Here is a 27,312-nt window from a genome sequence, read left to right as displayed (position 1 = left end):
TACTATAAAACAAAATATTTAAAAAATCGCCGAGTCGTCACACTATCAAAATACAAGTATCGCATGTATAGCTAGACTTTTCTCACACTAACTGCTCCGAGAACCGACTAAATCTGCTCGATACCAATAAATGTAACACTCCTTACCCAAATCATGCGAGAATCGAGCACGAGGCATTACTAAACTTAATCTATCACTTAAATAGGTTTAAATTGTTTATTTAAGCTTTTCGGAATGTGCTGCCATTCTGCATCGTAGTCGCCTAAAAATTCATATCTTGAGTTTCAAAACTCAAAATTAAGATCCGTAAATTCTTCCTGAAACTAGACTCATATATCTATCTACTAATTTTTTTCATAGATTTTTGACTTGGCCAATTAGTACAGTTTATTAGTTAAAATTTCCCCTGTTTCAAAACTCGATTGCACTAACCTCTTCTTACTACGAACCATGTTTCTTCCTGTACAAAATTCATATCACTAAGCCGTTTGTTTCTATTAAAACTATACTCAACAATGATTATAACTATATAAATTATACCTTCTAATTAGTTTTGTACAATTTATGGTGAATTTCCAAAGTTGAAACAGGGGGTCCAGAAATCGCTCTGACCCTGTTTCACTAAAACTCAAATATCTCATAAAATATAATACCTTTACCTGTTTTTCTTATTCCATAAGAAAATAGACATAATAAGATTTAATTTCATATATTATTCATCTTCAAACTATGTTTCTACAATTTTTAGTGATTTTTCAAAGTTATGTCATTGCTGTTACTTGAATCTGTTTTTAGGTTACTTTCACATTTTGCATAATTTTCATGTGATAATCAGCATTCAATCATACATATTAATAAACATGCATATCATCAGCCATTTTTATTAGCTAATCACTAGCAAGTATTTACACATCATTCATTGTTCATATTATACCAAAAGTGGCTAAGTTTCTATACATGCCATACACAAAACAAAACGTCTAATTATACCGAGTTATTTCTTTGATAGTGTGATCGACCTCCGATGTTTCCTTCGATCCCCGAGTGGCTAGATAAGTACTATAAGAAGAAGAAAATAAAGAGATTAAGCACTAGGCTTAGTAAGCTTACAAGCAAATAAGTCACAACATTCAACATAATGGATAATTATGCATAATATCATCTAACATCATAAATTTCTTTACTTCTCAATTTCTATCTTCTTCTTTATTCCCTTACCTTCTTTCTTACCTGACCTTTCCTTTTTCATAAGTATAATCTACTTTTCCTTTGCTGTTAATTCACTATAATTTAACTCGTATCCTGACCCGTTGAACCACTCGGAATACTAAGGATACTAGGTCGCTTCTGCTATCAATATCCTCGCCAATGCCATGTCTTTGACATGGACTTACATGAATTATTCCTGCTCCAATGCCATATATAATATGGACTTACATGGCTCAATCCTGTCTCCAAAGCCATATTTCTAATATGGACTTACATGGCTCATTTCGTTACGTCTCACAACCCTAATATCCTAACATTCCTAGGGTTCAATGGGGCTTTCTAACACTTTTCCTCTGTCACTTCACCTTAAATTCGACTTTAAATATTTTCATAACATAAATATATAAATGCTGAAATTGACAATAATAATGTAAAATAAAAGAATATTGCATTTATTTATCAGAAACTTACCTCGATACAAAATGTGACTAAACTTTACAATTTAGTCCTTTACTTTTTCTTTTCCCCGATCTACTCTTGAATTTCGCTCTTCTTGATCTATAATAGCAAATTTAGCTTATTTAATATCAACATTTATCAAAACAACCCTTTACTCAAACTTTGGCAAAATTACATTTTTGCCCTTAAACTTCCACATATTTTCACTTTTTCCCCAAGGCTCGTAAATTAAACTTCATCCTATTTTCTTATGTTTTATGACATGCTGATCATTTTTCCCTTCTATGGTAACATCAAATTCACACACTAACATGTACTTATGACTATTAGGTATTTTTACCGATTAAGCCTTTTTACTCGTTTTCACTTAAAACCAAGTCGCACAAGTTGTCTAACATAATTTAAAACCTCATATTCCATCATAAAACATCAAAATACACAAATTTCACCTATGGGTATTTTTCCAAATTTGATTCTAACTTAAATTATTGCTAGCATAAGCTTTATCGAGCTACCGGACTTCAAAACGTAAAGATCATTAAAAGCGGGCTTGGAATCACTTACTATGAAGCTTGAAAGTTGAAGAAACCCCAGCTATGGAGAGAGGTAAGGTTCTGCTGGTAACTTGAAGAAGATGATACAATTTTATCATCTTTTACCTTTTATTAATGTTAATAACCAAATGACCAAAATGCCCTCCTTACTAAACTTTCAAAATTCCTTCCATGTCCTAATTTTGTCCATGAACTTAAAATTGGTCAAATTACCATTTAAGATCTCCTAATTAATATTCCAAAATAATTTCATACTAAAAACTTCTAGAATGCAAGTTTTGCAAATTATTCGATTTAGTCCCTAACCTCAATTTAAGCACTTTATGCATAGAATTTTATTACGAAATTTTTGCACAATCATGTAATCATACCATAAACCTCAAAATAATAATAAAATAAATTTTTTTCTACCCCAGATTTGTGGTTTCGCAACCACTATTCCGTTTAGGCCCTATTTCGGAATGTTACACTTTTGGATTGAAATTTATAAACTGGAAGCAATATTAAGGATGATGTTTTATAGCGTCCCCACCTCCCAAGCAATTCATAAGGCATTACGATTATGCATGATGAGTTTTTTGGTTAATATTCCTGTGAGGTGTTAAGGGACTATATTAAATTGCATGAGCCAGAACCATCTTGGATCTTGATTATCAACGGTTCAGTCATTGTCTATATAAATGTTATTCTTTGCAGGCATTCATAATTGCTTCAACTGCAAAGAGGAAGAGTTACTTCACTGGTATAAACTTGAAGGTAGTCTTTTTTTCTTTTTTTCCCTGGATGCGTTGCTTTATTGCACCTTTCTGCTCGATACAAATGTATGGATGCGCTGATGTCAAACTACAGACCTCTGGTTTTTGTAGGTACAGGGAACATGTTGTTTGGGGTGATAAAGACCTTAGGCTGAAACTCCTAAGAAAGGGGATTTTAACTCTCAAATATACTCCTATGGTAATGACAATTATAACGTTTTAGAAAATAAGAAATGACAGGAAATTAAAACTACTTTTATAAGCATCCATCTTTAAAATTCAGTTCAAAATGATGTATGATTTTAACTTAAACGGATAAGACGCCTTTTTGCTACAATGCATAACTTAAATGGATATGCTGGCATATAAAGGCTCTAGTGCTATGCTGGAAGGTGTCATGGTAGTTGAGGGTAGTCGTTTGAACTTGAAACAACAGAAATATAAACATTTTATATGGATTACTTGTCTAGGAAATGCATTACTATTTTGGACCGTTTGATTATTATTATAGTTAAATAATATGTTTTACAAGTTATCTTGTACTTGTGATAATGTGTTAAAATTTCTGACTTGCAAACAAACATGTGTCAATGTTCAAGAAGAACTATGACCATCTTCCAAAGGAAACACATTTTGGCTTGTATAGAGAAGCAACTCGTGGTAACCCAAACTACTTCTTGACTTATGGGAATGAGAAAGAAGCTGCACGTGTTCAAGATGAGCTTCGTCCAAATGGTGTTCATTGATGGCACAATTATATGAAAACTCCAGACTATGGTGACTATGTACTAATGAAAAATCTTGATCAAACAACTTGATGCAATATTAGCATCACAAATACATGTCTCATAGATTCTTATGTAATTCAATATACTTTGCATATCTGGATAAAGGGTGGGTAAGAATAAAAGGTGTTTGGGGCATTAGGGATGGGGATGGGATATGTGCAGATGGTCATTGATAATAGAGAAAGTTTTATGTTGCTTTCATATCATTGATATACATGTTAGTAACTGAAACTGCTTGATTTGTAAGAATGATAGTTGCTTTTATAACACAATTACAAATAATTTATTTGACTTTGGTTGATTTCAATTGACTTTCGATTAATATTTTAACTTAATAATTGAGTATTATTATATATTTAATTTGATTAATTTATTTATAAATAAATCATTGCAATATATGTAAAAATAATTTAAAATATAAATTTATTAATATATATGTAAAAACAGCTTCTCCGAAAAATATTTTCAGGAAATCTGTCAAACAACAGAAAATATTTTATACAGATTCATCCAAACACCAGAAAAGTAAATCATTTTTCAGAAATCATTTTCCAAAAATCATTTTTCGAAAAATATTTTACCTGCAAACAAACGGAGCCTTAATTGCATGATCTGAAATTAATTATTTAAACAAGTAATTTTGCAAACGACAGGTTGCAAATTAATAACACATGTGATTATTTTGTAGATGCATATACCAAAATCATATAATAACAAAATCATCCACATGGTGGATAAATGAGCCCATTTTTTTCAGAAATGCAAGACAATTAATCTCAACTTTAGCTAGTGAGTTTCTAATAATCAATTTTCATTGAAAACAAACAACAAATGAGAATTCTTTAAATTAAAGAATCTTCTGGTTCTTTAATTGAATGTCCATATAAATTCTCAATTAATTTTCGCATCATATATGGTCCAGGATGGTCTAACTTGTCACACCAAGTAGTAAACGCATTTGTATTAGTAAACTTCTGGTTTATTTAACATATGTTTCAATTGTACTAAATTGTAACAAATTGATAGTTTTATTATCATTCCTTTTAATTTGTATCCACATATAAGTGCTATTGTGACATTTACTACTAAAAATGTCTAAATCAATGTGAATATTATAATGTCACTAAGTTAACAAAAAAAATATAATTTCCAAATGATTATATGCAATATTCGCTTAAGGGAATATGCCAAAATCTTCAAATGTAGGGAATTTACTACATCCACGTTAAAGATTATGCCTTTTGAATTTATTATACACAGCTACATTCTCTTTAGAGAATGGTTAGGTTTCGTGGTTAAAAACTTTTGTTCAATCATAAGTAATTCTTTTTCATGATATTGCTACTGTAAGAGCACATTTGAATCATGAAAAGTTGAATAAGTTCTCTCTTGCAAGGTTCTCATCAGTAATATTTTTCCAAGTAATTTTAATTGAGAACTTATTTTGAATACTATAGAGTTATACTCACAGTTTTTAAAAAAACTTGCAACTTTAAGTGCATCAAACCATAATACGCTTTAGATAAAATTACCATATTCCACTACTCACATTTTTCTTTTAAACTATCCCAGAATTTATGTAGATCTTTCACAGTCAAATATTTTGCTTCCAACCCCTTAATGCGAATGATGACAAAAGAAGATCACAAAGATTATAAAAAAAATATAAATTAATAACTCAATCCTCTCTTTTTCATCCTTTCAAAATAGATATTTATGGCAATGGTGATTCATATGAAATATAATATTTTCCTCATTCAAAATCTCAATATAAGATTCATTTTAATATCTTTTAAAACCAATGGATTAACCATCACAATGTATTAATATATTAACTCTTCTAGAGCTTTCAACTAATTTTGTACTATCAAATATTGAAATAATATTTGTTTGTTTTAGTATAAAATTAGATAAATACTTTCTATCTATAATGATAGAATTTATTACTACATTCTCATATTCTTCCTCAAAGAATATTAACAGAAACAAAATATTTGGGTATATGCCACATATGTGGCCAATAATTTTTCATATTACATTAATAACATAAGTTATCTTTACCATTTGAAGAGTTATCTTGAGAACTCTCATTGTTCTCTTATTTATTACTATGTTCCCACTTTTAGTGGTCCATGAGTATATCTTTTATTTTCTTTTTCTTTATGTTTACATTCACTTCAAGGAATGCATCAGATCTAGTAGGACGGACTTATAAACATCCCAATAGATTCTTTATTTCATAATCACATCGCAAACATGCGTGGATTTTAAATCATAATCTATCTATTAATGTTGTCATGATCAGTCTCTAATTATAATAAACATGATATAATATGTAAAATATAGTAAAATATATCTGAAGATCTTTAACATCATCGTAATCACCATGATCCATTATGAGATTTAATCTTTCAACATCTTGAAGATGAAATTGTAAGGGTGAAAGTTCAAGATGAAAGAGGAATTGGATTTGGGGGATGACTTCGAAAGATTTTAAAAGAAAAAATATAGAGAATCATCTTGCTGATAACGTGTTATAAAATAAAGAGAGACTGAGAGAATAAAGAACAAAGAAAACATGAAAGCAATAAAGAATGTACTTTTTTTTATCAAAGGGATGATTCCAATGCTTCATCAAAATCTCTATTTATAGGCGTAAGAAGTATAATAGAAGTAGAGATCTAATTCTAATAATTATTAGAATTTAAAGTATATTAAAACTTTATCTTGATCATGATGGACATCTATTTAATAAGATATTCATAACAATATGTAAAATATATATATTTTTATTATATAATTACATTTTTTATTTGATTTTATGAATAAAAGAGACATTAATTAAAAAGATCAATTAAAAATAAAAAATTGAAACAATATATTTATTAATTAAAAATAAGAAAACATGAAATGAAAATTACAAATGTCTTTAGAAGAGAAGGAATTGAACACGAATTCAATAATAAAATCAATGTTATTTGACCATTTTAGCTAATATGTTAAAAACATTAATTGAAAATAATAAAAAGCTTAAAACAACATGAAATGAAAAATACAAATGTGAGTGGGAGAGGAATCAAACCTGTGACTCAAAGACAAGACCACGTACATTTAATCATCTATTTAAAAAAAAAAGTCAAGAAATGATATATAAAGGGAAAGAGCGCTTCCAGCTAGTCACAGACCTGTTCATGGGCGGGGCCACCCAGCCCAAAGGCCCGCCCAAAAAATGGGATAGTTTGGGAGATAATATAGACCTGGAAAATGGGCTTAGGTAAAAAAATAAGACCTACTTAAAAACGAATCAGGCCTCAGGTAAGGCATTTTTTGCCTGGGCCCGGTCTAAATTCACAAAAATACAAAAAATTTGCTCTTTTTTGTTGTTTTAATGTTATTTTCTTATTGTTTTTCCCTATTTTGCTATCATTTCATTATTATGTTACTATTATTTTGTTGTTATTGTTTGAATATTGCATAACACTTGTTTTATTATTAATTTTTTTATTATTTTAGAAGCATTTGCTTGTTAAGTTGCATCTATCCTAGTTTTATTTAAGTATACATATTTTTTAAAATTTATTTTTAATTTATTGAGAAATATTTATTCTAATATTTTTAGTATTTTTTATGTATTATATATATTTAAAATTATATAAAATTAATATGGGTGGACAGCACCAAGATTTTAGCATTTTAACCGAGTCGAGCTTGAGAAAAATTTTAAGCCAATTTTTTGGGCCGAGCTTAGGCCTAAATTTTTTTTGGGCCCAACCTAAACTAAGCCCAACCCATAAGCACCTCTATTTCTAGTCACCTATGCAGAACTTTCACATACACTCTCTAAAATTTGGCCAATTTCCATAAATTTTTTTAAAAAATAAAATTCTATTTGTCCTATAAACTTTTTTTTGGCATGCTAATTTAGCCAAAGATCTATCCTTCATCATTATCCACTAGATCTTGGTGAAACTGCTCTTCATGTCCTCACATATTCCAACAATAACTAAATTTAATCTTTTTATTTTTAATTTTTCACTGACCCCAATATTTATAAAACCTTACAATTTAGTGTATACCTCGATTTAATATCTCCCACTATATCATTCTTTTAAATTTTCTCTAATCTCCTACTTCCTTCTCCATTAACACTTATAAATTTTATTTTATTTATTTAGAATAATTTCGACTAGTAACAGCTCAAAATTATACTATTACAACCAAAGAATTTTTGAGGATATTACATTGATAATAAGTGAGACTTACCTAAATAATACTAAACTTGTGAATTTGGCCCCTTCTTTTTTCCGAACTTAATTAATATATTGAAATACAAAATAAATCGGCAGTTGTGAATTCAGTTCGCTATGGGAGGGACGGTGTTGAGTAGTCCTCGCTTAAAACCAATTAAATACAGCATTAGTCCTTTAATTAAATGACATGGTCTAAGATTTGCACCACAACATTATATGTTCAAGTATACCATACAAGCCTTCCTAGCAGTAGATCTCTCGTTTTTCAACAATTATTTTGGGAAATCTCTGACCTGTTGAAGTGAAAAAAACCTATATATATATATATATATATAAATAAAATAAAAAATTAAAAAAAAAGCATGAAGAAATTTGTTATAGCAATTCAGGAATAGCTTCCAATACAGGTATCCAGGGCCTGTAATTCCCCAATGGGTAGGCAGGCGGAGGAATAGGAACCCCTTTCATACATTCCTCAACTTCCCTATCTTCCGGTAAAACCTTAGCACCATTTGTCTTTTTCTTTCGACGACAAGCTACTGCTATGATGGCCATATCCGCATCCGTTACTTTGCGATGAATCCTTCCTGTAGGGACCAGAACATAAACTTTGCCTACCAAAAGTTCATCGTCAGCTCGCATAGCAACCGGGCGACGGCTTCGTTTGAGCTCTTCCACGGGAGAGATGATGTAGCCAGGTTCCTCAAGCATAAAGTCCGCTGCATTTGCTGGGAGCTTCACTAGCCGCAGGTTCCCCTGAGCATCAATAACCTTGGCAAATTTGTTAAGGCTGGCATCCTGGATGCAGCAGGTGGATGTGTAGTTTCCCATGGGAAGCTTGAAGTTGTTAATTGGAGTGCTTCGCTATAACTCGAGTTTGAAGCTGCAGACAGTAAAGCAGCATTTGCTATTACTGTGGATATTGAGAGTGAAAGGATGTGAAGGCTGCGTGGGTATATATAGAGTGGGAGGAAGAGGGAGAGTCAAAGAATCGAAGGCAAAATTATAGGAAGATGAAAGAGCAGTTGTAAATTGAGGAGAGGAAAGGCGGATGCTGCCAGTGGGGTCTTCTTCTGCTTTTGTTCTTTGGTATGGAAGGTGAGGTTTAGGTGTTCAACTCAAGTGTGTGTGACTTGGTATCTTAAAATGTTTAAGTGACCTCACCTTTACCCACTCACCATTTTCTGGCAACCCCCTTCTGTAATAACTGATGAAAAGCATTACATATTTTCTTCATTAACAAAACGTGTTAAAAGATTACTCTTCCTGACTAGGATATATTATGTTCAAACTCAACTCAATATCTATTGGAGTTCAAATATTTTAATATTATTACATTCTGGGTGATTTACAAACAAAAACATGACCTCTTTTCTTTCTTTCTTTATTACCTTTCCTCGAACTATATGTAAGAATTGTGTTTATTACCATGTATTATAACCAAAGGTTAAATATTTCTTATTTAATCGATTTCTGGATGACAATTGAGACGGAGCCATAACAGAACTTTGACTAAGAGTAACGGCACTTTCCATGGAAAGATTATGTTAGTTTACTGAGAAAACTACAATAGCAGAGACTTTGGTGCCATAAGTGAATTTTACAGGGTAATTAGGAATGACACATTAGTAAATCCTGTCACACACACACACACACACTTAGGGGATAGTTCAACTTCAAAAAAAAATTGGTGAATCCATGCGTTTCTTCCCATGAAGTTGGGTGTGATGAGATGGAATAAGGGTTTGAGAGTCTTTCAACTTCTTCATTAGATGACCATTTTACTACTTAAGCCATCCTCATATCCCCTATTTGTGAGTTTAGGGTTCCCCTACCTAAGGTATGGGCTTGAGTTTCTTGGCCCATTGTACTCTGCTGGTTTATTGTTTATAAGCCATTTCCATTTGGACCTGCTACCACCACTTTTCTTTTTTCTTCTTTTTGAATTGGAAGGTTTTATGTTTCAAAAAAAAAAAATCTTAGATTTGAGCAAAGTGAAAAAGAAACTGTAAATCACCCAAAATTTTAATATATATAAAAAAGACGAAATCCCAACTCTACAATGTGTAAAAGGCAGCCTCGGTTAGTACATTTTGTTTAGTTCGATTCGGATATTTTTATAGTTCAATTTAATTTTGAGTAGATGATGTTATTAAACCACACTAATTCAGTTTGATTTTAATTTATTTTATTGAACATCGAAAAATTAAAAAAAAAATTCAAATTTTCAAAAATAAAATCCATTGCTTCTTAACTCTAAATATGACTTTTATTATGCTTTTATATAATATAAAATTAAATAAAAAACCTTAAATGTAATTTTAATGTTGATGTCTCACACATTCATTGCTTATTTATTATTATTGTTCAAACTTCCAAGAATTCAAGTGTTCATCTCTTTTTACCTACCATATTCATTTTTCTATTATTGTTGTTAAAACTTCTAAGTTTTTAGTTATAATTATTGACATTTTCAAGTTGGGTGTTTTGGCTATCATTAAAAAGTAAGAGTCATAAAATATAAATAATTTTAACATTTGATTATGTTTAGTGAAAATTGAGAGGATTAAATTAAAGTTTAATTAAATTTTTAATAAACGTTTATAATGAGATTTTATAAATAATTTTTAGATAAATTAGTTTTAATTCGAAAAGGATTAAAAAAATAAATGGAACTGAAGTCATCCATACTTCCTGATTAATTGATAAAGGATTTGGTTTGGCTTGGTACCCTCATTTATTTCTTCGATTCGTTGGTTGCTTGGTCTTGCCTTGCAGGGTTCCAATTTAAGTAGAATCATGAGAGTTGATTAACAAAAATGATTAGGTTGGTTCTAAAGTGAGAAAAGATTAGGCAAGTGTGAGCGTCCCCCATTACCAGGACCAAATAGTGTGGACCAACCCAAATTCAATCACAAGTAGGCTACATTTTCCTTTCATAGGAACCCGACCAACAACTAGCCAACTTAATCTTAATCCATTTAGCAGTTATAGTACCTCCACTGATCTAATAACTTTGAACTTTGAAGCTAAGTATTATTACTTCACCAACTTAACCTTCCCTTCTGCTAACCATACATACGCTCATTCCTTTTTTATTCCCACAATGATTATATCATTAGCCGACCTTAAATTCCCAAACTAAAAAAGAAAGAGATGGGCCTACTGACAGCAGCAGTGGCTGAATGATTGTTATTCCATCCAGTTTGTTAAATAATAACATGAATTAGGCCTTAATAATTAAGTGAGCAAGGCAAGATATTGTATGCACGCAAGTAATTAAGACGTGGATTCCATTACCCTAATCACTTGAAAACGGACGGCGAGGGCGAGTTTGATGAAGTGGACCATCAAAGCGCATGTCAGTGCCGCCCACTTGGTGCGATTGTGTCAATTTAGTTGCTGTGCCACATTTGTGAGGCTTAAAAGTTGGAAACTTCAGTCGCTGCCATTTTGTGATCAAACAACTGCTCTAAGCAATTTATAACATCAGTCAAATATATATATATATATTTAAATTTAAAAAAATACATATTAAGCCAATGATTTAAAAATCTTATAGTTTAATTGACCTGTATTTTTTAAATTGAGTTGGTAATACCAATTTAATCAATAAGTATATATATTAATTGAATATGATTTGAAAATATAAGTTATTCTAACACATAATTATGGGAAGAATACAAATCAAAATTGTCCAATTAGAGTGAGAAAAATAAATTGGAGAAAAAGGAAAAGACGATAAGATCGACAAAAGGATAAGCACAGATGTCAGCATCCTAAAAATTCTAAAGAAGGATATATCTGCATATTAGTTATAATTTATTATAGTTGAAAAAGGATATTATCCATTGTCAAAAAAGGAGGGTCCCATCCAATGGAACCACACAGCTAATTCTATGTTCATTCCTTTTTTTGGTGAGCGCGTTTGTTACTAATTTGCTTAAAAAGCGGTGCCCCTTTTTTAAAACTTCAGGAGTCGTTGATTCAAGATCCGACGTCTGAAATTCAAACCCAAAAGAAACTCTTTCGAATTGGAGAACAGAGGGATCCTGGTTAACAATGATCAACTCTAATCAGTCTGTTACTTCATACCACAAAAAACAATTTTCCAATTTTGCCCAAATTATATTTAATACAAGGATAAAATATATAATTTTTCACTCCATTTTAATACATTTTTATTTTGGTCAAAAACAATTTGTAAATATCGCATTCGTTACATATTGCTTTCCATTTTAACCGCAAAACATTAATTTGGCTAAGAATAATGTTATTGTTAATTTATTTTATCTTTTTATTTTTATTTTGAATTAATTTTAGTATTTCTTTTAAATAAAAGAAAAAATACTAAAAGTTTTTATAAAAAATTACTTAAATTTTTATAAGAAAAGATATAGAGATTTACATGGAAAAATCAATTTATTTTTTTTTAAAGAATTGATTTTAATTTCTTTCTTAGTAAAAGGAACTTGATAAAACAATAATATATAAAATAAGTGATTAAGCTAAAATTTATAAAAGTTAAAACAAAATTTTCATTAATCAAATGCGACTAAAATAAAACTTTATGTAACAGCAGAGCCATATTTGTTATTTTTTTCAGTCATCAAAATGATGAAAAACTAGGTACTTCACCCTTAATACAAATATGCAATGATGATTTGGTTTTGGGTTCCATAAAGGGACAGGTTTAATTACGAAAGATGATTTTTGGAGGAAGGATGGGTAATAATGGAAAATGGTAACAATACAACAATGGCATTTTAGAAAATGAGAGATGAAAATAAATCTCAATCCACCACTACTACTCTTTTCACTCTTAACTATTCTATTATTTCTATATATTTGCGTATACCTCCCTTTTTACAAACAACTCTAATAAAATTGTTATTTTTGTTCTTTCTATTTTGGCATACTTAAAAATAATTATATAGCATACTTATTTTTATTATAATGGTAAACTTTAGAAGATTGTATGTTTAGTGTGTTAACATTAAATCCCATCAAAAGGACTAATTTATCAAATGAGTTAAAATATATTTATGGGTAACAATTCAATCAAATTCTTATCTATAATTCAGTATATAGATAAACAATAATTTATCTTTAAAAGCTTATTAAATAAAATATTAGTAGTCAAATAATATATAACAAAATATATTACATTTTAATTGGTCCCAAATTTTTTAAAAATTATTTATATAAATTAATTTTTTATATTAAAATCGTTAAATGACATGTCAAATGTTATCTAGCTAATTTAAAATGAAATTTTAAATAAATAGAATATTGTTGTGTAATTTTAAAAGTAAAACTAAAAAAAAAAAAAAAAAGTAAATGATCAAACTCTTGTAAAAGCTTCAAAAATTTTAAAGTCAATATTTTTAAAACATTTATTTTACAATACTTATTTTTATTAAAATTTCATTACTTATATAAGATCTAACATGTCATTTAATAAAATAATCTAAGTGATATAACTTTAATAGTTTGGTAATGTTGATGGTGGCTCAAATTTTCATATGATTTACCTTGTTTCATATAATCTTTTACTAGCTAATATGTTAAAAGTAAATTAAAAAAAATATATTATTTCCGACACGGTCTACAAGCAAGGAATCATACAATTCAACCCAAACCAAGCAAAAACCGTGTTATTCCAATCCCACAATAACATTTTAATTTTAAAATATCAGCTTTCTTCTTCAAAATGTTTTGTTATATTTAATAACTTCTCTCATAATACTTACTATATGTTTTCTCTAAAACAATAACTCTTTTATTTTCTTAAAGTTTTACAATGTATTATTTTATATTTTTAACACTTAACTATAAAATATAACTTTGGCGATTGCTAATCTTCTCTCTTAATCGGGACGAAGTTAGAAATTTCTTTTGGGGACGATTGAAATTAAATTATAATTTTTACGATAATAAAATATAATTTCATCATTTTAACATTCTATATCTTTATAATTTTAAAGGATTAAATCAAAATTTTAATTACTTTAAGAGGTTAAAAGTGTAATCTTATATTTATTAATTTATAATTTTAAAAATTTAAAATTTTAAATAAAAATTTTCTATTTTGAGAGACTGAAGCTATGCTCCTACTATTAACTTTTTGGTTGAAAGCTTAATTCCTACTTACGAGAACATAGCATATTTATTGATCAATTATTTACCTTTACTAAAAACATCTACGATAAAAAAGCTAGTCATTACTACTAATAGCGAAAATTTTAAATCCGACAAAAAAGAAAAATCTACACTAAAAACCAACCTTCCATTTGAATCAATAAATGTTAAAAAAAAAAAAAAAGGGAAAAAGTCTAATTTTGTTAGATAAAAAAAACACGTTAAAAAATTTACATGCATTTATTTTGGGTTTGACCATTGAATTGTTTGCATGAGAAATACTGCGGAAGCAAGTCAAAGGCTTAGAGTTTACGGTTTTCCTAACTGGCTTTAAAGTTTAAACCGCGTCTTTCGTTGAATAAATATTAAATAAAAATGAAGCCAATTATTTATGTAATTTTCACTTAATAATAACGCAGGGGGGCATTTGTGGAACTTCGATACCCGTTTCTTATATTTAAAGTCCAGTTTCTAGATGAAATAGGGACATTTAAAAGGAAAACAGAGGATAGCCAAATTTGAACATCAATAATAAGGGGAAAGCAAGTTTTGAAAAACAGAGTAAAAGGGGGAAAAAGTTGAGAACAAATGGGAGATGTTATTTTGTTTGTCGATAATTTCTCATCGAATTCGTCAATTTCACTCTGTAGAATTTGCCATGAAGAAGAGTTGGAAAGCTTTAAGAGCTTGGAAGTTCCTTGTGCTTGTTCAGGCACTGTTAAGGTAAAACCTTTTTCCCCCTTTCAGATTCCGATAATTGGGTTTTCCTTGTTTTGATTTGATTTGATTTTACCTGTTCGCAGTTTGCTCATAGAGATTGTATACAGAGATGGTGTAACGAGAAGGGAAACACAACTTGTGAAATTTGTCTTCAGGTCTGAATTTTAATGATCATAGCAATAACAAAAATTGTAAATATTTTCAAATTTGGTTATTATAGCAATTTTTTGTTTCTTTTTCTTAATTATTGTGTTGATACGAAACGGGTTATTTGTTTTCTCAAACTCTTGTTTTGGACCTTGGGGTATTCAAAACTTGTTTCGAACTTTCTTTTTGTCCAAGTCTCCCTGTCATCTTCCATGTGATTCAAGTTGGTTGCTATCGGATTCTTCATTATCAAACAAACTAAAGTATGGTTTCCAATTCTGGTTCCATTACTTCATTTAAATATCAATATCTCAGATTCCTGGAATTCTCTTAAAGAATGTTTTTAAAGAACTATTACTATGATTTATTTATATCGGAAGTTTAAAAAAAAAAAAAAAAGGTCTCCAGAGGTTTATTTAATCTTTATTCGAACATTGAAATATTATAATCAACGGTTATGAATAAAAAAAATTTAATTGTATAATGCAGGAATATGAACCAGGATATACAGTAACAGTTCCTTCAAAGAAGGCTCAGCTGATTGAAGATGCTGTAACCATCAGGTATAATTTTAATTTTGTTTTCTCTATTCGTAATTTGTTGGTAATGGCGCATGACTTGCCAGCTGCTGCTACGGTTGAAAATTAATAAAAAAATTATCCACTTTTAACAAAAATGCATTCAACTTTATTTTATTTTATTTTATTTCTTATTTAACGTAAAAAGTTAGGCATGCTTTTCCCCTAATCGTTTTTGTTGGATCTCAGAGATGGCCTACAAATTCCAAGAACAGAGGTTGAAGCAGAAGAGCAAAGATTAGTGGCATTGGCTGAGGAAAATGAATTGTCCGAATGTACTTCAGCTGCAGACAGAGGGGCATCTTGCTGCCAATCAGTGGCCCTCATTGTATGTCTTTCATTTCTTTGCTATATCAATTGAGAACAGGATTTAGTCCAAAATCACCCCACCGGTAACAAGTAGTTGACATTTGATTATTATTATCGTGTTAATGTGTTTTGGCAGTTTACTGTCGTCTTGCTGGTCAAACATCTCTTTGCTGTGCTGAATGGCGAAACTGATCATTATCCATTTGCACTTCTTACAGTATGTACCCTCTTCCTTTTCTCCGTATGATCCTAAGAATAGTTTTGTAGCTTTTTCTAATCTATGTTTGTTTTTTTTTTTTTTGGCATATTTTGCAGATATTGTTTTTTAGAGCTACTGGCATTATACTGCCAATGTACATATTGATTCGGGTAATTACAGCTATTCGGAACAGCATTCGGCGACAGTTGCATGTCAGTTCCCTATCTCGTTTACCCTTTTTAAACATCAACGTAATTATTTACAAAATCTGTAGCTTCAACTAAATACCACAAATTTCACAGGTTACCGACGAGGATATCTCCAACTCTGATGATGAAGACAATGTTGAGCAGCTTCAAAATGTCTGACAATCTTACTATACATATATACAAGTTTTCCAATCACTTCCCTCTTGTAATCCAAATTTCCCCCCGATTCTTTTAGAATGAAAATATGAATAGAGGCCCTCAAAGAAAGAAATATGAATAGAGAAAAGGAAAAAATTAGAAAAAAAAAAACATGGATTTTGTGTACAGATTGGTGGGCCGTAGCTTGCTTTTCTTTTCTTTTTTTAAAGGAGGATTATAATCTGCCAATCCACCCACCAATGTACTATAAAATAAGAAATTTAAGAAATGCCAAGCACTGCAGCATTGTCTTTACTATGAGGAAGGGCCTAATTGGTGCTAACCGCCTTTTTTTTTTTTGTGGGGGGGTGGGGCCGGGTTGGGGGAATTTCAAAATAATGCAGTTGCTCATACACCAAAATGAATTCTTACAAGTTCAGTTGATCAAAACCCTTGAATCCTGATGGGTCAAAATTTCTCCATTGACAAATAATAATTTTCCATTCAGGAGGCCAAAACTAGCACAGAAATTCTATGACTCAATGGCAGGCAGGCACAATGCATCTCACACGTTCCAGCTCATAGTGGCAGGGTTTGGTCGACCAAAAAGAAAGTAGTCGCATCATATTCATATTACTGTATCTTAAAGTGGGCAAAACGAATGATTGACAATGGCATAACTATCAAATACATCGTCAATTGCTGTCAATTACTAGGAGATGGTTCCATTGATGTTTGCTAGCAGGAATATCCTTTTGCCCTCCTATATTAAAGTTAAGTCAAGGAGCTAACAGAACATAATTGCCATCAAAAGTGTTTAAACCTTGAAATGATTACCAGTCTTGTCTGGTGGTATTAACATTAAAAGAAAAGAAAAAACTAAAATTGTGCAAATAATTGATTAATGGTTCGAAAAATTCATTCACCAAATTCGCTATAAACAAACGCCTTTCAACAAAGCCTCTTCTATAAGTTTGTAGGTAAATACGAACAAATTCAACGAAAAGCTTATAGGAAAACATGTGAACAGGTAAAGGACTAATACAAGTAGAAAAGCCATAAATATAAGCACTGGATAACTTTTGTGCATGGTTATAATTTGCTAAAAGGCTCCAAGAAATACAATTCTTGATAGGCTGATAGGGTTCTCTCCTTTATCCTTTTTTGCGTGTTCTTGACATAAAAATCATATCTACTTAAAACAAACAAGTACAAACATGCTCCAAAGTCTATCAGTTCCAAATCTATTTCACAATGCATTTTTTGTTCAACATAATGCTAAAAATAGTTGATTCACGTTTCTTCAATGACACAGGAGGTTGACAAGGTTGAAAACTAGAATAATTCCATACATGTTTTTTACCTAAGTACTAGTTGATCTTAGCTTTCTTGGGATTGATGTTAGACTTCTTGGGTTCTTCTTCTTCGTCGTCTTCAGAAGAGCCTTCAACCAATTCATCAGGGACATCATTGGGAACGTTGTGTTTGGTAATATAATCCTTCAGTATGCTCATACTTTCTTCTTTCATTGAAGACAGCTGCTCAGACAAAGCACCGACCTTTTTTGCATTCACTGTGTAGAATTCAGAACCAAGCCTAAGTGAGGCTTTAACTTTCGGTTGACCCTCCATTATCACAATCTCTACAATTTTTAGGCAAGTCAATAATTAGTAGAATCCCACCAAAGCAGGCATGAAATTTATTAATCCAGAAGCCCCATAATAACTAGAACAGAGATGAGTATGAAGGATTCTTCCCTTGTTTTCAACTGTACTTTTTTTTGTTTCAAGTTTGTATGCATTAATTGTATTACTGTTGCTCTATAACATTATTCACTACCAAATTGGGTAAAGGAAATGGGCATAGCATAAAAGCGGAAAGACGAAAAAGGAAAACATAGAGGAGAAAGAGAATACATTAGTCACCTGAGAATCAAAGAAGCTCTTTCTTTCTGGGTGTGAGTTTCTCCGCTGTTCCAGGACGGCAGGTGTTACCAAAGTTTTGGCGTTTGGCTCTAGATTTAGGGTTTTTGATTTTGTTGAAACGACGCCACTTTGACTTCTCTAGCCTCAAATTCTAATAAACCGGGGGCCAAATATCGGTTTGTTTTTTAATTGGGTAAATTCATTAAGAGTGACTTCACTTTTAAAAAGTTATCTAAAAATAACAAATCAATCATCTACACTAATGTTTTTAGTTACAGGCGTAACGGGACAGATGACATTTACTAATTAATTTACAGTAGTGGAAACCTAAATTAAGAACCAAACAGAATATGTTTTAAGTTTTTTCTTTTCTTTAAAAACAAAAGATGAAATCAGAGACAGGAATAGAAAGAATTTTAATTTTTGGGTTAATGATTTCGTGGGTTTTTTCTTCTTGTAGAAGAGAGATGAAAAGAGAGATATGAATTAAATTTTTGGTTTAATGATGGTTTTATGGGTTTTAATTTGTGGGTAATGGAAGTTTTTTAAATTTCTCCTTAATGAATTTTTTGGATAAAATTTTTATTTTTCTTCTTCTTTTTCTATCTCGTTAAATGTCAGGTCAATTTTCTATTAAGTCTGTAACGGAAAATAGTTAGTAGGACTGATTTGTTATTTTTTGAAAGTTGAGTTACTATTGATGTGATTTATCCTTTTGTTTATTTAACGAAAATTTTTTGTTGTAATGATATTCACTGTTGAAAGCAATAACTAAGTTTATCTGTGTGGGTGCTTTTCGAATAGATGAATTGTTAACTATAAAATGTGCTCCATTTATTTTAAGGAGAATTAAACGCCTAACATCATAGTTAAGGGATCATTTATTTAATGAAATTATTGGGAATAAAACAACTTTTCTTAACTAGGTAATTTTTTTGGGTGATTGATATATGAAATTTTAATTCATTTATCTTTGAGATTATTAATTGTTACAGGTACGATACAGCCTTCTTATAAAAAAATAAACATATTAACAAAAAAATTATAAGACAAGTTGGCTGAAGAAAATTTTAATTTATATTTTTATAATTTTTAATAATTAACCTTAAATGTGCACGTAGAGATTCAAATCATCTACTTAAGGCATATAAGGCATTTCCCCGCATGTCAAGTCTATTTTTATTTACATGTTCTATACTGGCACTTTTTTTTAGCTTTGTAAATATCACCAACTAACACGCTCTTAACTCTAAGAATTAGGCCTACAAAACATGTGCTCGTGGCATGTAGGCTATCAACAAAATATTAGAGATAAAATCTTTCATGAAATAAAATATTTTTAATTGTTGAAAGATTGATAGACTATTCAATGAATATTATTTGAAAATTTTCTTTTAAAAAAATCGACTCTCAATAGATGATTTAATTTATTTATCTCATTTTTAATTTTGAAGGTAAATTATATAGACTTGGTGAGGTTTTCAGTGCCGTGTGCAACTTTTTGGGCAGTAACATCGACCAATGATTATACAAGGATATTGAGAATGTGCTGGCCTTTGGTTTTGAGATTGGAGGGTGGCCCTTCCCTTCTTGCTTTCTTTTTTTTTATCTTCCCTCTCGAGGCGCCTACACAAATCGCCATATAGTTGGTCATTAAACTCCACTTTAAGGCTTCAATGTCCTGTCATTATAAAAATGATATATGATTTATGCCCCCTATTTTAATTCACAAATTTGCTTATATATTACTTACAAGCCAGTTATTAAGAATCACTGCAAAATATGTTTTTCATTTTAAGGATTTAACAAATCCTGCACAACTTAATTTTAATATTAAAAATATAAAATATACATATATCTTTTAATTCTTAAATAAAATAGGATATATTTTGAAGAGATTATTATTTTTTTCTTTGAAAAGTTCAAAAGATTATTCTTTCCTTGAAAAAGAATTTACCTATTTTGTATTTTTATGATTTAACAAAAAAAATCAAATGGGAAAAATATTATCATATTTATTTTCAATGTATTTTAAATTTTAAAAAATGAGAGTTAAAAGTAAAATTATAAGTCTTTTCTATATTAACCAATAAACTTAAAGTCATGACCAATCGTATACCCCATTCTAAATAAACATACAAAACCAAAATAAAATTTCAAAAAAGTTACTACTATCCTATTTTTTATGGCTTCAGCTTATTTCGATTTTATTCAGCATTTTATTGCTGACGATTCGCAAAGCTTGGTCTCTCTAAATTGCAGACGTACATGCTAAATGCATGGATGTTGCATCTGAGCTTTGTATCTTCGTCCTTCAAAATGACCATCTGATCGAACTATTTTATACTTACTTCTATTCAATTCTCACATAACTATTCCATTACATTTCTATTCAATTCCAACAAGCTAAACATGAGCTGAGAGGGAAGGGTGAATTCAGTACAATAATGCAGTAAGTTGGACAATCATCTCTTTCGCTATTAGTAGAAAGTAAAAGTTGAAACAGAAACGTTTTTTATCTTGCTGCATGTGAAGAACATAATCACTTGCAATCTTACAGTCAAACAAGGTTCAAACTCAACTCTGCAAATACTAACTACTAACTTAAAATGGTACAGCGGACAACTATCTCTTAATTTCGAACTTGGCAAATGGATGCAGCTTAATCTTCCAAGTGGTTTTATAGCAACTTCAAGCATCTATAAATCGAATATCAAAAGTGTGGGGATGTATCTGCCACACGTTTAAGGCAGCATATTCCTCTAAACATTCTTTCAACTGAGCTTCGCTATATCCCTGTCAAATCAAACAAAAAATCTTTAAGCTTTACATAAACTTGACAACCAAAATCATACACATTTCAGTTTTTAGTGGCATTCATTGTGGAATAACATTTCACTTTCCCAAATAATAAGCAACAACAACTCAAGTTCAACTGTCTTGTATCGAGAAAAAACCTTTCTAGATATCCAATTCAATGCATGGGCATAGCTCACGTCCATCTTGTTAGCCCTTGCGGCTTCATCTCGTAATATTGAATATATATCAGATATGGCATCCAGACCAGACTTCTGACGATCATCAGAATACAAGGAGAATTTTGACATTTGCATCAGCCTAAGAGCCTCATCCACATCACTCTGGGCCACAGTTTCAGAGAAACGAAGCCGTGCTAGTGCCTGTGATAAAATTATATGAACTTCATGTAAATTGCAATTCCAACAAAAAGAAAACAGCTCCACCCAGGAGCAGATGTTTTTGCACAACACACTCTTATTGTCAATCTACATGGCATTTCATATTGAACAACTAAAATAAAAAGAGAATTTCTTTGTAAACAATAAATCAGCGAGGAACCCACATTTCAGATCCAGACATTCCACATCCTTCTGCCCTCCCCTTAGCCCAACCCAAAGAAAACAGAACCTCCCTAACCCCGTTTAAGCATAGAAAAAGATAGGAAGATATTATCAGTAAAAAAAAAAAAAGTAAAGAAAATCAGGACTTACTGCTGATATTCGAAGAATGCTCAGTAGGGTCCTCACAGTAGTATAAGAATGAGGTGTACTTGATTTAGCTTCTTCTTGACGAATGCTGGAATAGGCTGTAGCAATATACTCTTCTAGCTCCTTTGGAACATAAGGAGACAATCTTCTTGCAGCAGAAATATATGCACTGCAAACAAAAAACATAAAACCAGATAAAATAATAACTAAAGAAATCAAGGCTTCTAGACAAAAATCGTTACAAACATGATGCTGGAACTTCAAAGAAAAGCGAGATATCAATACATGTAGCTACCCGAAAATTCATAAAACAAACAGGAAGAGTCAACTATAAAGTTCTTAAAAGTTTTCCATGGAAAAGCAATTAATGTGTTTACCGAAGAACAGATGGTTCAAGTGGAGTGAAGCCAAGTGCAGGAGATTCTTTATTCTGGTGCACATAAACAACATGCCTTGCCATCTCAAGATCACTATCCATATCTGCTCGATCCAAGATCAACCACAGAATATCAAATCTTGACAGAAGGGCTGGAGGGAGATTGATGTTTTCAGCTGGCGTTCTGCGTAGGTCATATCTTCCCCTTCACAACAAGTTATATGATTCAAGTTAATAAAATGCTCTTCTTTTTCTCCCCAACCCCCACCCCCACCCCCCTTATTTCCATTTCAGTTCATGTAGGATAGTAGCCAAAAACAATAAGTCGCGATAAGAATTAGAAAAACTTTGAAGGACCTGAAATATTTTTACCAGGCTGGATTAGCAGCAGCAAGAACTGCAGTTCTTGCATTCAAAGATGTGGTGATCCCTGCCTTTGCAATACTCACAGTCTGCTGCTCCATAACTTCATGTATTGCTGTTCGATCGGATTCATCCATCTTATCAAACTCATCAATAGCACATATACCCATATCTGCTAACACCTGAAACAGAATCAAGATGTCTCTCTTAAACCATAGGAACTTTGAAAATAATAATCAGATAAAAGGGATCATATTTGAGACTAATAATAATTAGATGAAACAGATTATATTTCAGATCAGATATACTAAATGCACATATAAAACAAAACCAACTTAAAAGTATAACTGTTAACAGAACAAGGCATAATTTGTAACATGGGTGATACAGACAAAAGGTTGGCATGATATACGCGGTCCTTACTGTAAGCAATTATTGTTGCCATATTCTTCTATGCTTTCTCATACCATAAACATATCCATTTGAATACAATAAATTATAGTACAAAGAAAAGAACACATCTCACCAGGGCTCCCCCTTCCAAGACCATCTCATTTGTGACAGGATCTTTCTGCACAGCTGCAGTTAGACCAACTCCACTGCTTCCTCGGCCAGTGGTATAGACTCCCCTGGGTGCTACATTTATAATGTGCTTGAGAAGCTGACTTTTGGCAACACCAGGATCACCCATCAAACAAATATGCAAATCTCCTCTGATCTGCAAAGTAACCAAGTAATTCATTGAAACGCTATTAGTATGTTCAAATGAGAAATACAAATGGAAGCAAATGGTAGGTATTAATTAAAGAAGATTCTTTGATGGTAGGAAAGAAAAGGGGGTGACAAAATTGATGCCATATAGCTCAAGGGCATAATTTGAACTCTCCAAGTAAAATAATAATAAAAGGTATTGGCCAACCTTTGTAGTGAGCCATATTACTAATGATAAATGATAAGCAAAAAAATTACTGCCAACAAATACAATAGAACATAAAGTGACATATTACCTTCATCCCATCCTTTAGCTTCCGGTGCGGAGCACCCACAAGAAGAAGAAGCAAAGCCTTTTTAACATCTTCATGTCCATAAATTTCAGGTGCTAATGACCGTGCCAACTTGTTATATATATCACCATCCTCAGCTAATCGTGCAATTTGCTCTTCTTCATCTCCCCTAAGTTCATACCTGCACTTGAGGATAATTGAGTGTAAATACATGCACGCACATATTGTAAGGATAGTTGAAAATAATCTGTTTCAGTGAATGGAGACAACCGAGACCCCTATATCAGATGTCCTCTATGCAAGCTAACATACTGACTTTAGAAAGCATAAAGATGGATATTAACCACAAGTGCCTTCCAAAAATGACATTAGAAAAGCAGCTTACTCTTCATATTTTTTCTTGAAATGGGTGACAGACATGGCTTCCAAATAGGTATCTGCAACTAATCCAGCACGCATTGCCCTAAATCCAGTGTAAGGAATGGGAAGAAAGATGCCTGATAATTCAACAACATCACCTGGAGCAACCTGTATTTGACAAACAAGGTAACACAAATTCATTGTCAGCAGAGTTAGATTTCATTATGAACAGTATGTGATGTTGTCTCCAGCCATGAAATGCAGTGTTGCAAGGGAGGAAAGGGGAAAAGAAACAGGTGCAATGTCTACATAAAGAAGTTTCAGGAAATATATTTTTTGGTACTTCATCTACATGTAATCAACATGACAACCAACCTTTCTCGTCATTTCTCCTCTAAAATGAACTGTCATAGACCGCGGAATGTGGCCTTTGGGAACATGCTCCGCCAACTCTTGAATCTTGGCCTGGAAAATTTCATATTACACATTACAAACAATGCAGAGTAATTCATTGCTATTATCTTAAAAAACCATGTTGATCAATAACCTCTTGGAACTTCAAAAACTTGGATGCTCTAAGTTGAAGGATAAGGTTCCCTTTTTTCCTGTTCACTGAACAACGCCTTGAGGGGCACTCATACAAGGGCATGAATACTCGAGCAGTTACATCCTGTTTGGCACACAATGGAAAGAGAAAAAAAAAATTTACAGGAAAATACACCAAGCCAACATTTTAAGGTCCCTTGCAAACCAGTTAAAAGGATAACTATGTATATGATATCTAGCTTAACAGGGCACTATTTTTAGATTGCTATTCAACTATCAAATTAAGCAAAATTGTATTAAATGAAGAAAATATGTTTTTTTGGTAGAAATATATACATGTGGTAGATGTTATCCCATTCCAAGACCAAAGCATGCTGCAGGCTAGTCAAAACTTACATTTGACTCATAAATCGACAACAAATGACTTCAGGTATCCAGAATCAAATATAAGCCTTACAAGTGAAGTATATCATCCTTATCATCTCAACCAATCCCTACTGGCAAAGAGAATATTTAATGCTTAGACATAAAACCTGACAATTAGTTACCTGATAAATTTCACAACCACATTCTTCACATGTGTAGACAGCTACCTGCATCAGAGGCTTAACATCCGAACAACGAGTCACAATACCAGATATTCGTACAAGCTGGCCAATATACGAAGCCTTCACCTCCCTAATGGTAAACGGCCTCCCCTTTGAAGGTGCTCTGATATAAACTTCACTGGATAAAAAAAAGTGAACATAACCAACGCAGTTCTAAGTATCCTAAAAAGAATCAGTTCTCACACAATTTAAACAGCGTATATGCATAATAGAGCATGCTAAACAATATCTCTTGTACAGATATCTTAAAAGATCAAATTATTAAAATACTAGAAAAATTTCTTCCCACAAAATTTCCACTAATAACAATTTACAATTTTCAAGGCCCACTAGAAAATAATTAACTATAATTAGAATCACATGGCATCTAAATCTGGTTGTATTTGACTTCAAATTGCACACCATTTTGGGGGCTTCCACTTAGCTAGCCACCAAATGCCACAACAAACTTTTGAACTTAAGCTGTAAGCAATGGAAACTTTTTTAATCCCAATGGTTTAGTCATATTAACTCTTTCCTGTACCTCCTCTTTTTTTCTTTGCTAACCAACATAAACTCAAAATTATTATTAAAACCCAAAAGGGTAGAACTAACCAACAGGTTAGTAAAACATGAGCTCCAAATGCACTGCTACAAGAACAATAAAATGCCAACATAAACTCAGCAATTATATATTATCCCTCAAAGGAAGAATTTAGGACACGTTTAAATGTGTCAAGAGTAAAAGAATTAGTTCTTGAAGCATACTAGTAACGTTTAATCTCTGGAGGCATCTTCTGACGCGGATCAGACCCATCTGTATTATTGGTAGCGTCCTCGGCTCTCTGTGTCATCAATATATCATGATCATCATCATGAAATGCCTCAGTAGGCTCCGGTAAAAGCTCGTCAATGGCACCTGCGAAAATTTCAATGTATCTTCGAGTGTTCTCAGTAACCCGCTTCAAAAATTCCTCATCCAAGTCTTTATACTGCAAAAAGGGAATTAGCAGCCAATGAAATAAATTAAGTTCAAAAAAACTACAATAAATTAAGAGGAAAATAGGAAGAATCATACGTTAAATAGGTCCTCGAGATCGATCTGTACTGCTTTAATTTTACGATTCGCGACCTCTTGCTGAAATGGAGAAAAGGATAAGGGTTATAAATAATTAGGCAAGAGAACTAAAAAAGAATACTAGTAAAGTACTATTTTCTTTTTTGTACTCAAGTAGTAAAAAACAAAAAGAGATCTAGGGTTTAGAGATGGTAAGGATGAAGGGAAAGAAAAGAGGAAGACTCACAAGGATGTCCATGTATTTTGCGTCGCCATTTGCGTCTGCGAAGTTTGAGATGAAATCTTTGGCGACAGCTGTCGATAAATTAAGGGGGGGGGGGAAGAAAGCCAAAAATCAGTGAAGGGATGATGCAGCAGAGATGGAAAGAGGGATGGGGGAGACGAGTACCTTTGTCCGCGTCGAAGTTGAGGTCCTTCATGGTTCCTTCACTGAACGTGTGAATGAAATGAGATAGTGAACTGAGCGAGAGCGAGAGCGAGAAAACAGATGTGAGGGAGAATATGGGAATTAGGCAGTGAAAACAATGAGATTTTGGCGGCAACAAGATGAGGAGGGAAAGAGGGTTTGGGCGGGAAAAAAGTTGATGCTATGGATACGGTACAGCCAGGTGTATTTTGTGAGTTTGTGAGAGAGTGGGTGGACGGTCATGCGCGTTCATGATAATTCTATCAAAATTTTGGGCTGTGATTGATTTTACAGCAGAGCAAGAAAATTGAAAATAAAAATTTGTGGCTGCTGGGATTCGAGCCCAGGTCTCTACGGCCACAACGTAGAATTCTAACCACTAAACTACAGCCACAAGGTCATTGTGGTGCTCCATTCACTAGTATTTGACAGAGCAATAAATAAAAGTTTTATTAATACTACTTGTGAAATAGAAAAGATATACAATTAATGTAGCAAATACTAATCCAAATTAACTAATCACTTTCCAAATGGTATCAAAACATAATCTGCTTAATCATTCATTTCAACCAATATTATTTAAAGATTTTGAATTGATATTTTTAATCTCATATATATTATAACAATATAAGGTTATAAAATAATAATTTTATGTGGCATAATTTATAAATGGTAATTTTCCATAATAATTATCTATCACGTGTC

General features: G+C 31.8%; 3 protein-coding genes, 2 long non-coding RNA genes and 1 other non-coding gene across 6 annotated transcripts; 1 reads left to right on the top strand and 5 right to left on the bottom strand.

Annotated features, from left to right (window-relative positions):
- Positions 1–851: 851 nt before the first annotated feature.
- LOC128283521 (uncharacterized) lies at positions 852–2,315 on the bottom strand. The gene is made up of 3 exons (XR_008273881.1): positions 2,233–2,315; positions 1,681–1,767; positions 852–1,059 (listed from the first exon to the last, which is right to left on the bottom strand). It is a non-coding gene; the product is annotated as an uncharacterized LOC128283521 (long non-coding RNA).
- A 5,630-nt stretch (positions 2,316–7,945) lies between these two features.
- Positions 7,946–9,303, bottom strand: LOC108471691 (uncharacterized). Its single transcript, XM_017773270.2, has one exon. The coding sequence runs from the start codon at positions 8,844–8,846 to the stop codon at positions 8,391–8,393; it is 456 nt and encodes a 151-aa protein (XP_017628759.1). The 5' UTR covers positions 8,847–9,303; the 3' UTR covers positions 7,946–8,390.
- A 5,310-nt stretch (positions 9,304–14,613) lies between these two features.
- On the top strand, positions 14,614–16,777 carry LOC108472592 (uncharacterized). The gene is made up of 7 exons (XM_017774135.2): positions 14,614–14,879; positions 14,960–15,031; positions 15,513–15,586; positions 15,791–15,929; positions 16,047–16,127; positions 16,226–16,321; positions 16,412–16,777. The coding sequence occupies exons 1-7, from the start codon at positions 14,745–14,747 to the stop codon at positions 16,475–16,477; spliced, it is 663 nt and encodes a 220-aa protein (XP_017629624.1). The 5' UTR covers positions 14,614–14,744; the 3' UTR covers positions 16,478–16,777.
- Positions 16,778–17,674: 897 nt separating this feature from the next.
- On the bottom strand, positions 17,675–18,649 carry LOC128284161 (uncharacterized). Its single transcript, XR_008274501.1, has 2 exons — positions 18,382–18,649; positions 17,675–18,098 (listed from the first exon to the last, which is right to left on the bottom strand). It is a non-coding gene; the product is annotated as an uncharacterized LOC128284161 (long non-coding RNA).
- Positions 18,650–20,742: 2,093 nt separating this feature from the next.
- LOC108474221 (DNA replication licensing factor MCM7) lies at positions 20,743–26,823 on the bottom strand. Its single transcript, XM_017776154.2, has 15 exons — positions 26,590–26,823; positions 26,428–26,495; positions 26,202–26,261; positions 25,892–26,115; positions 25,085–25,262; positions 24,538–24,660; positions 24,366–24,455; positions 24,016–24,158; positions 23,634–23,811; positions 23,153–23,344; positions 22,636–22,808; positions 22,265–22,468; positions 21,891–22,056; positions 21,339–21,560; positions 20,743–21,177 (listed from the first exon to the last, which is right to left on the bottom strand). The coding sequence occupies exons 1-15, from the start codon at positions 26,618–26,620 to the stop codon at positions 21,073–21,075; spliced, it is 2,157 nt and encodes a 718-aa protein (XP_017631643.1). The 5' UTR covers positions 26,621–26,823; the 3' UTR covers positions 20,743–21,072.
- Positions 26,824–26,929: 106 nt separating this feature from the next.
- TRNAH-GUG (transfer RNA histidin (anticodon GUG)) lies at positions 26,930–27,001 on the bottom strand. Its single transcript has one exon. It is a non-coding gene; the product is annotated as a tRNA-His (tRNA).
- Positions 27,002–27,312: the final 311 nt, after the last annotated feature.

This window comes from Gossypium arboreum, chromosome 11, assembly GCF_025698485.1.
Source record: "Gossypium arboreum isolate Shixiya-1 chromosome 11, ASM2569848v2, whole genome shotgun sequence".
Taxonomy (NCBI): Eukaryota; Viridiplantae; Streptophyta; class Magnoliopsida; order Malvales; family Malvaceae; genus Gossypium; species Gossypium arboreum.
Note: the sequence above shows the minus strand (reverse complement) of the source record. Positions and strands in the feature narration are given on the sequence as shown.

Coding starts and splice junctions, on each gene's coding strand:
- LOC108471691 (XM_017773270.2), bottom strand. CDS start 8,846: ATGGGAAACTACACATCCACCTGCTGCATCCAGGATGCCAGCCTTAAC.
- LOC108474221 (XM_017776154.2), bottom strand. CDS start 26,620: ATGAAGGACCTCAACTTCGACGCGGACAAAG. Junction 23,812..24,015: donor TTCAAGAAAAAATATGAAGA/GTAAGCTGCTTT, acceptor CCTCAAGTGCAG/GTATGAACTTAGGGGAGATG. Junction 23,345..23,633: donor AGCTAAAGGATGGGATGAAG/GTAATATGTCAC, acceptor GTTACTTTGCAG/ATCAGAGGAGATTTGCATAT.
- LOC108472592 (XM_017774135.2), top strand. CDS start 14,745: ATGGGAGATGTTATTTTGTTTGTCGATAATTTCTCATCGAATTCGTCA. Junction 15,587..15,790: donor GAAGATGCTGTAACCATCAG/GTATAATTTTAA, acceptor GTTGGATCTCAG/AGATGGCCTACAAATTCCAA. Junction 16,322..16,411: donor GCATTCGGCGACAGTTGCAT/GTCAGTTCCCTA, acceptor CAAATTTCACAG/GTTACCGACGAGGATATCTC.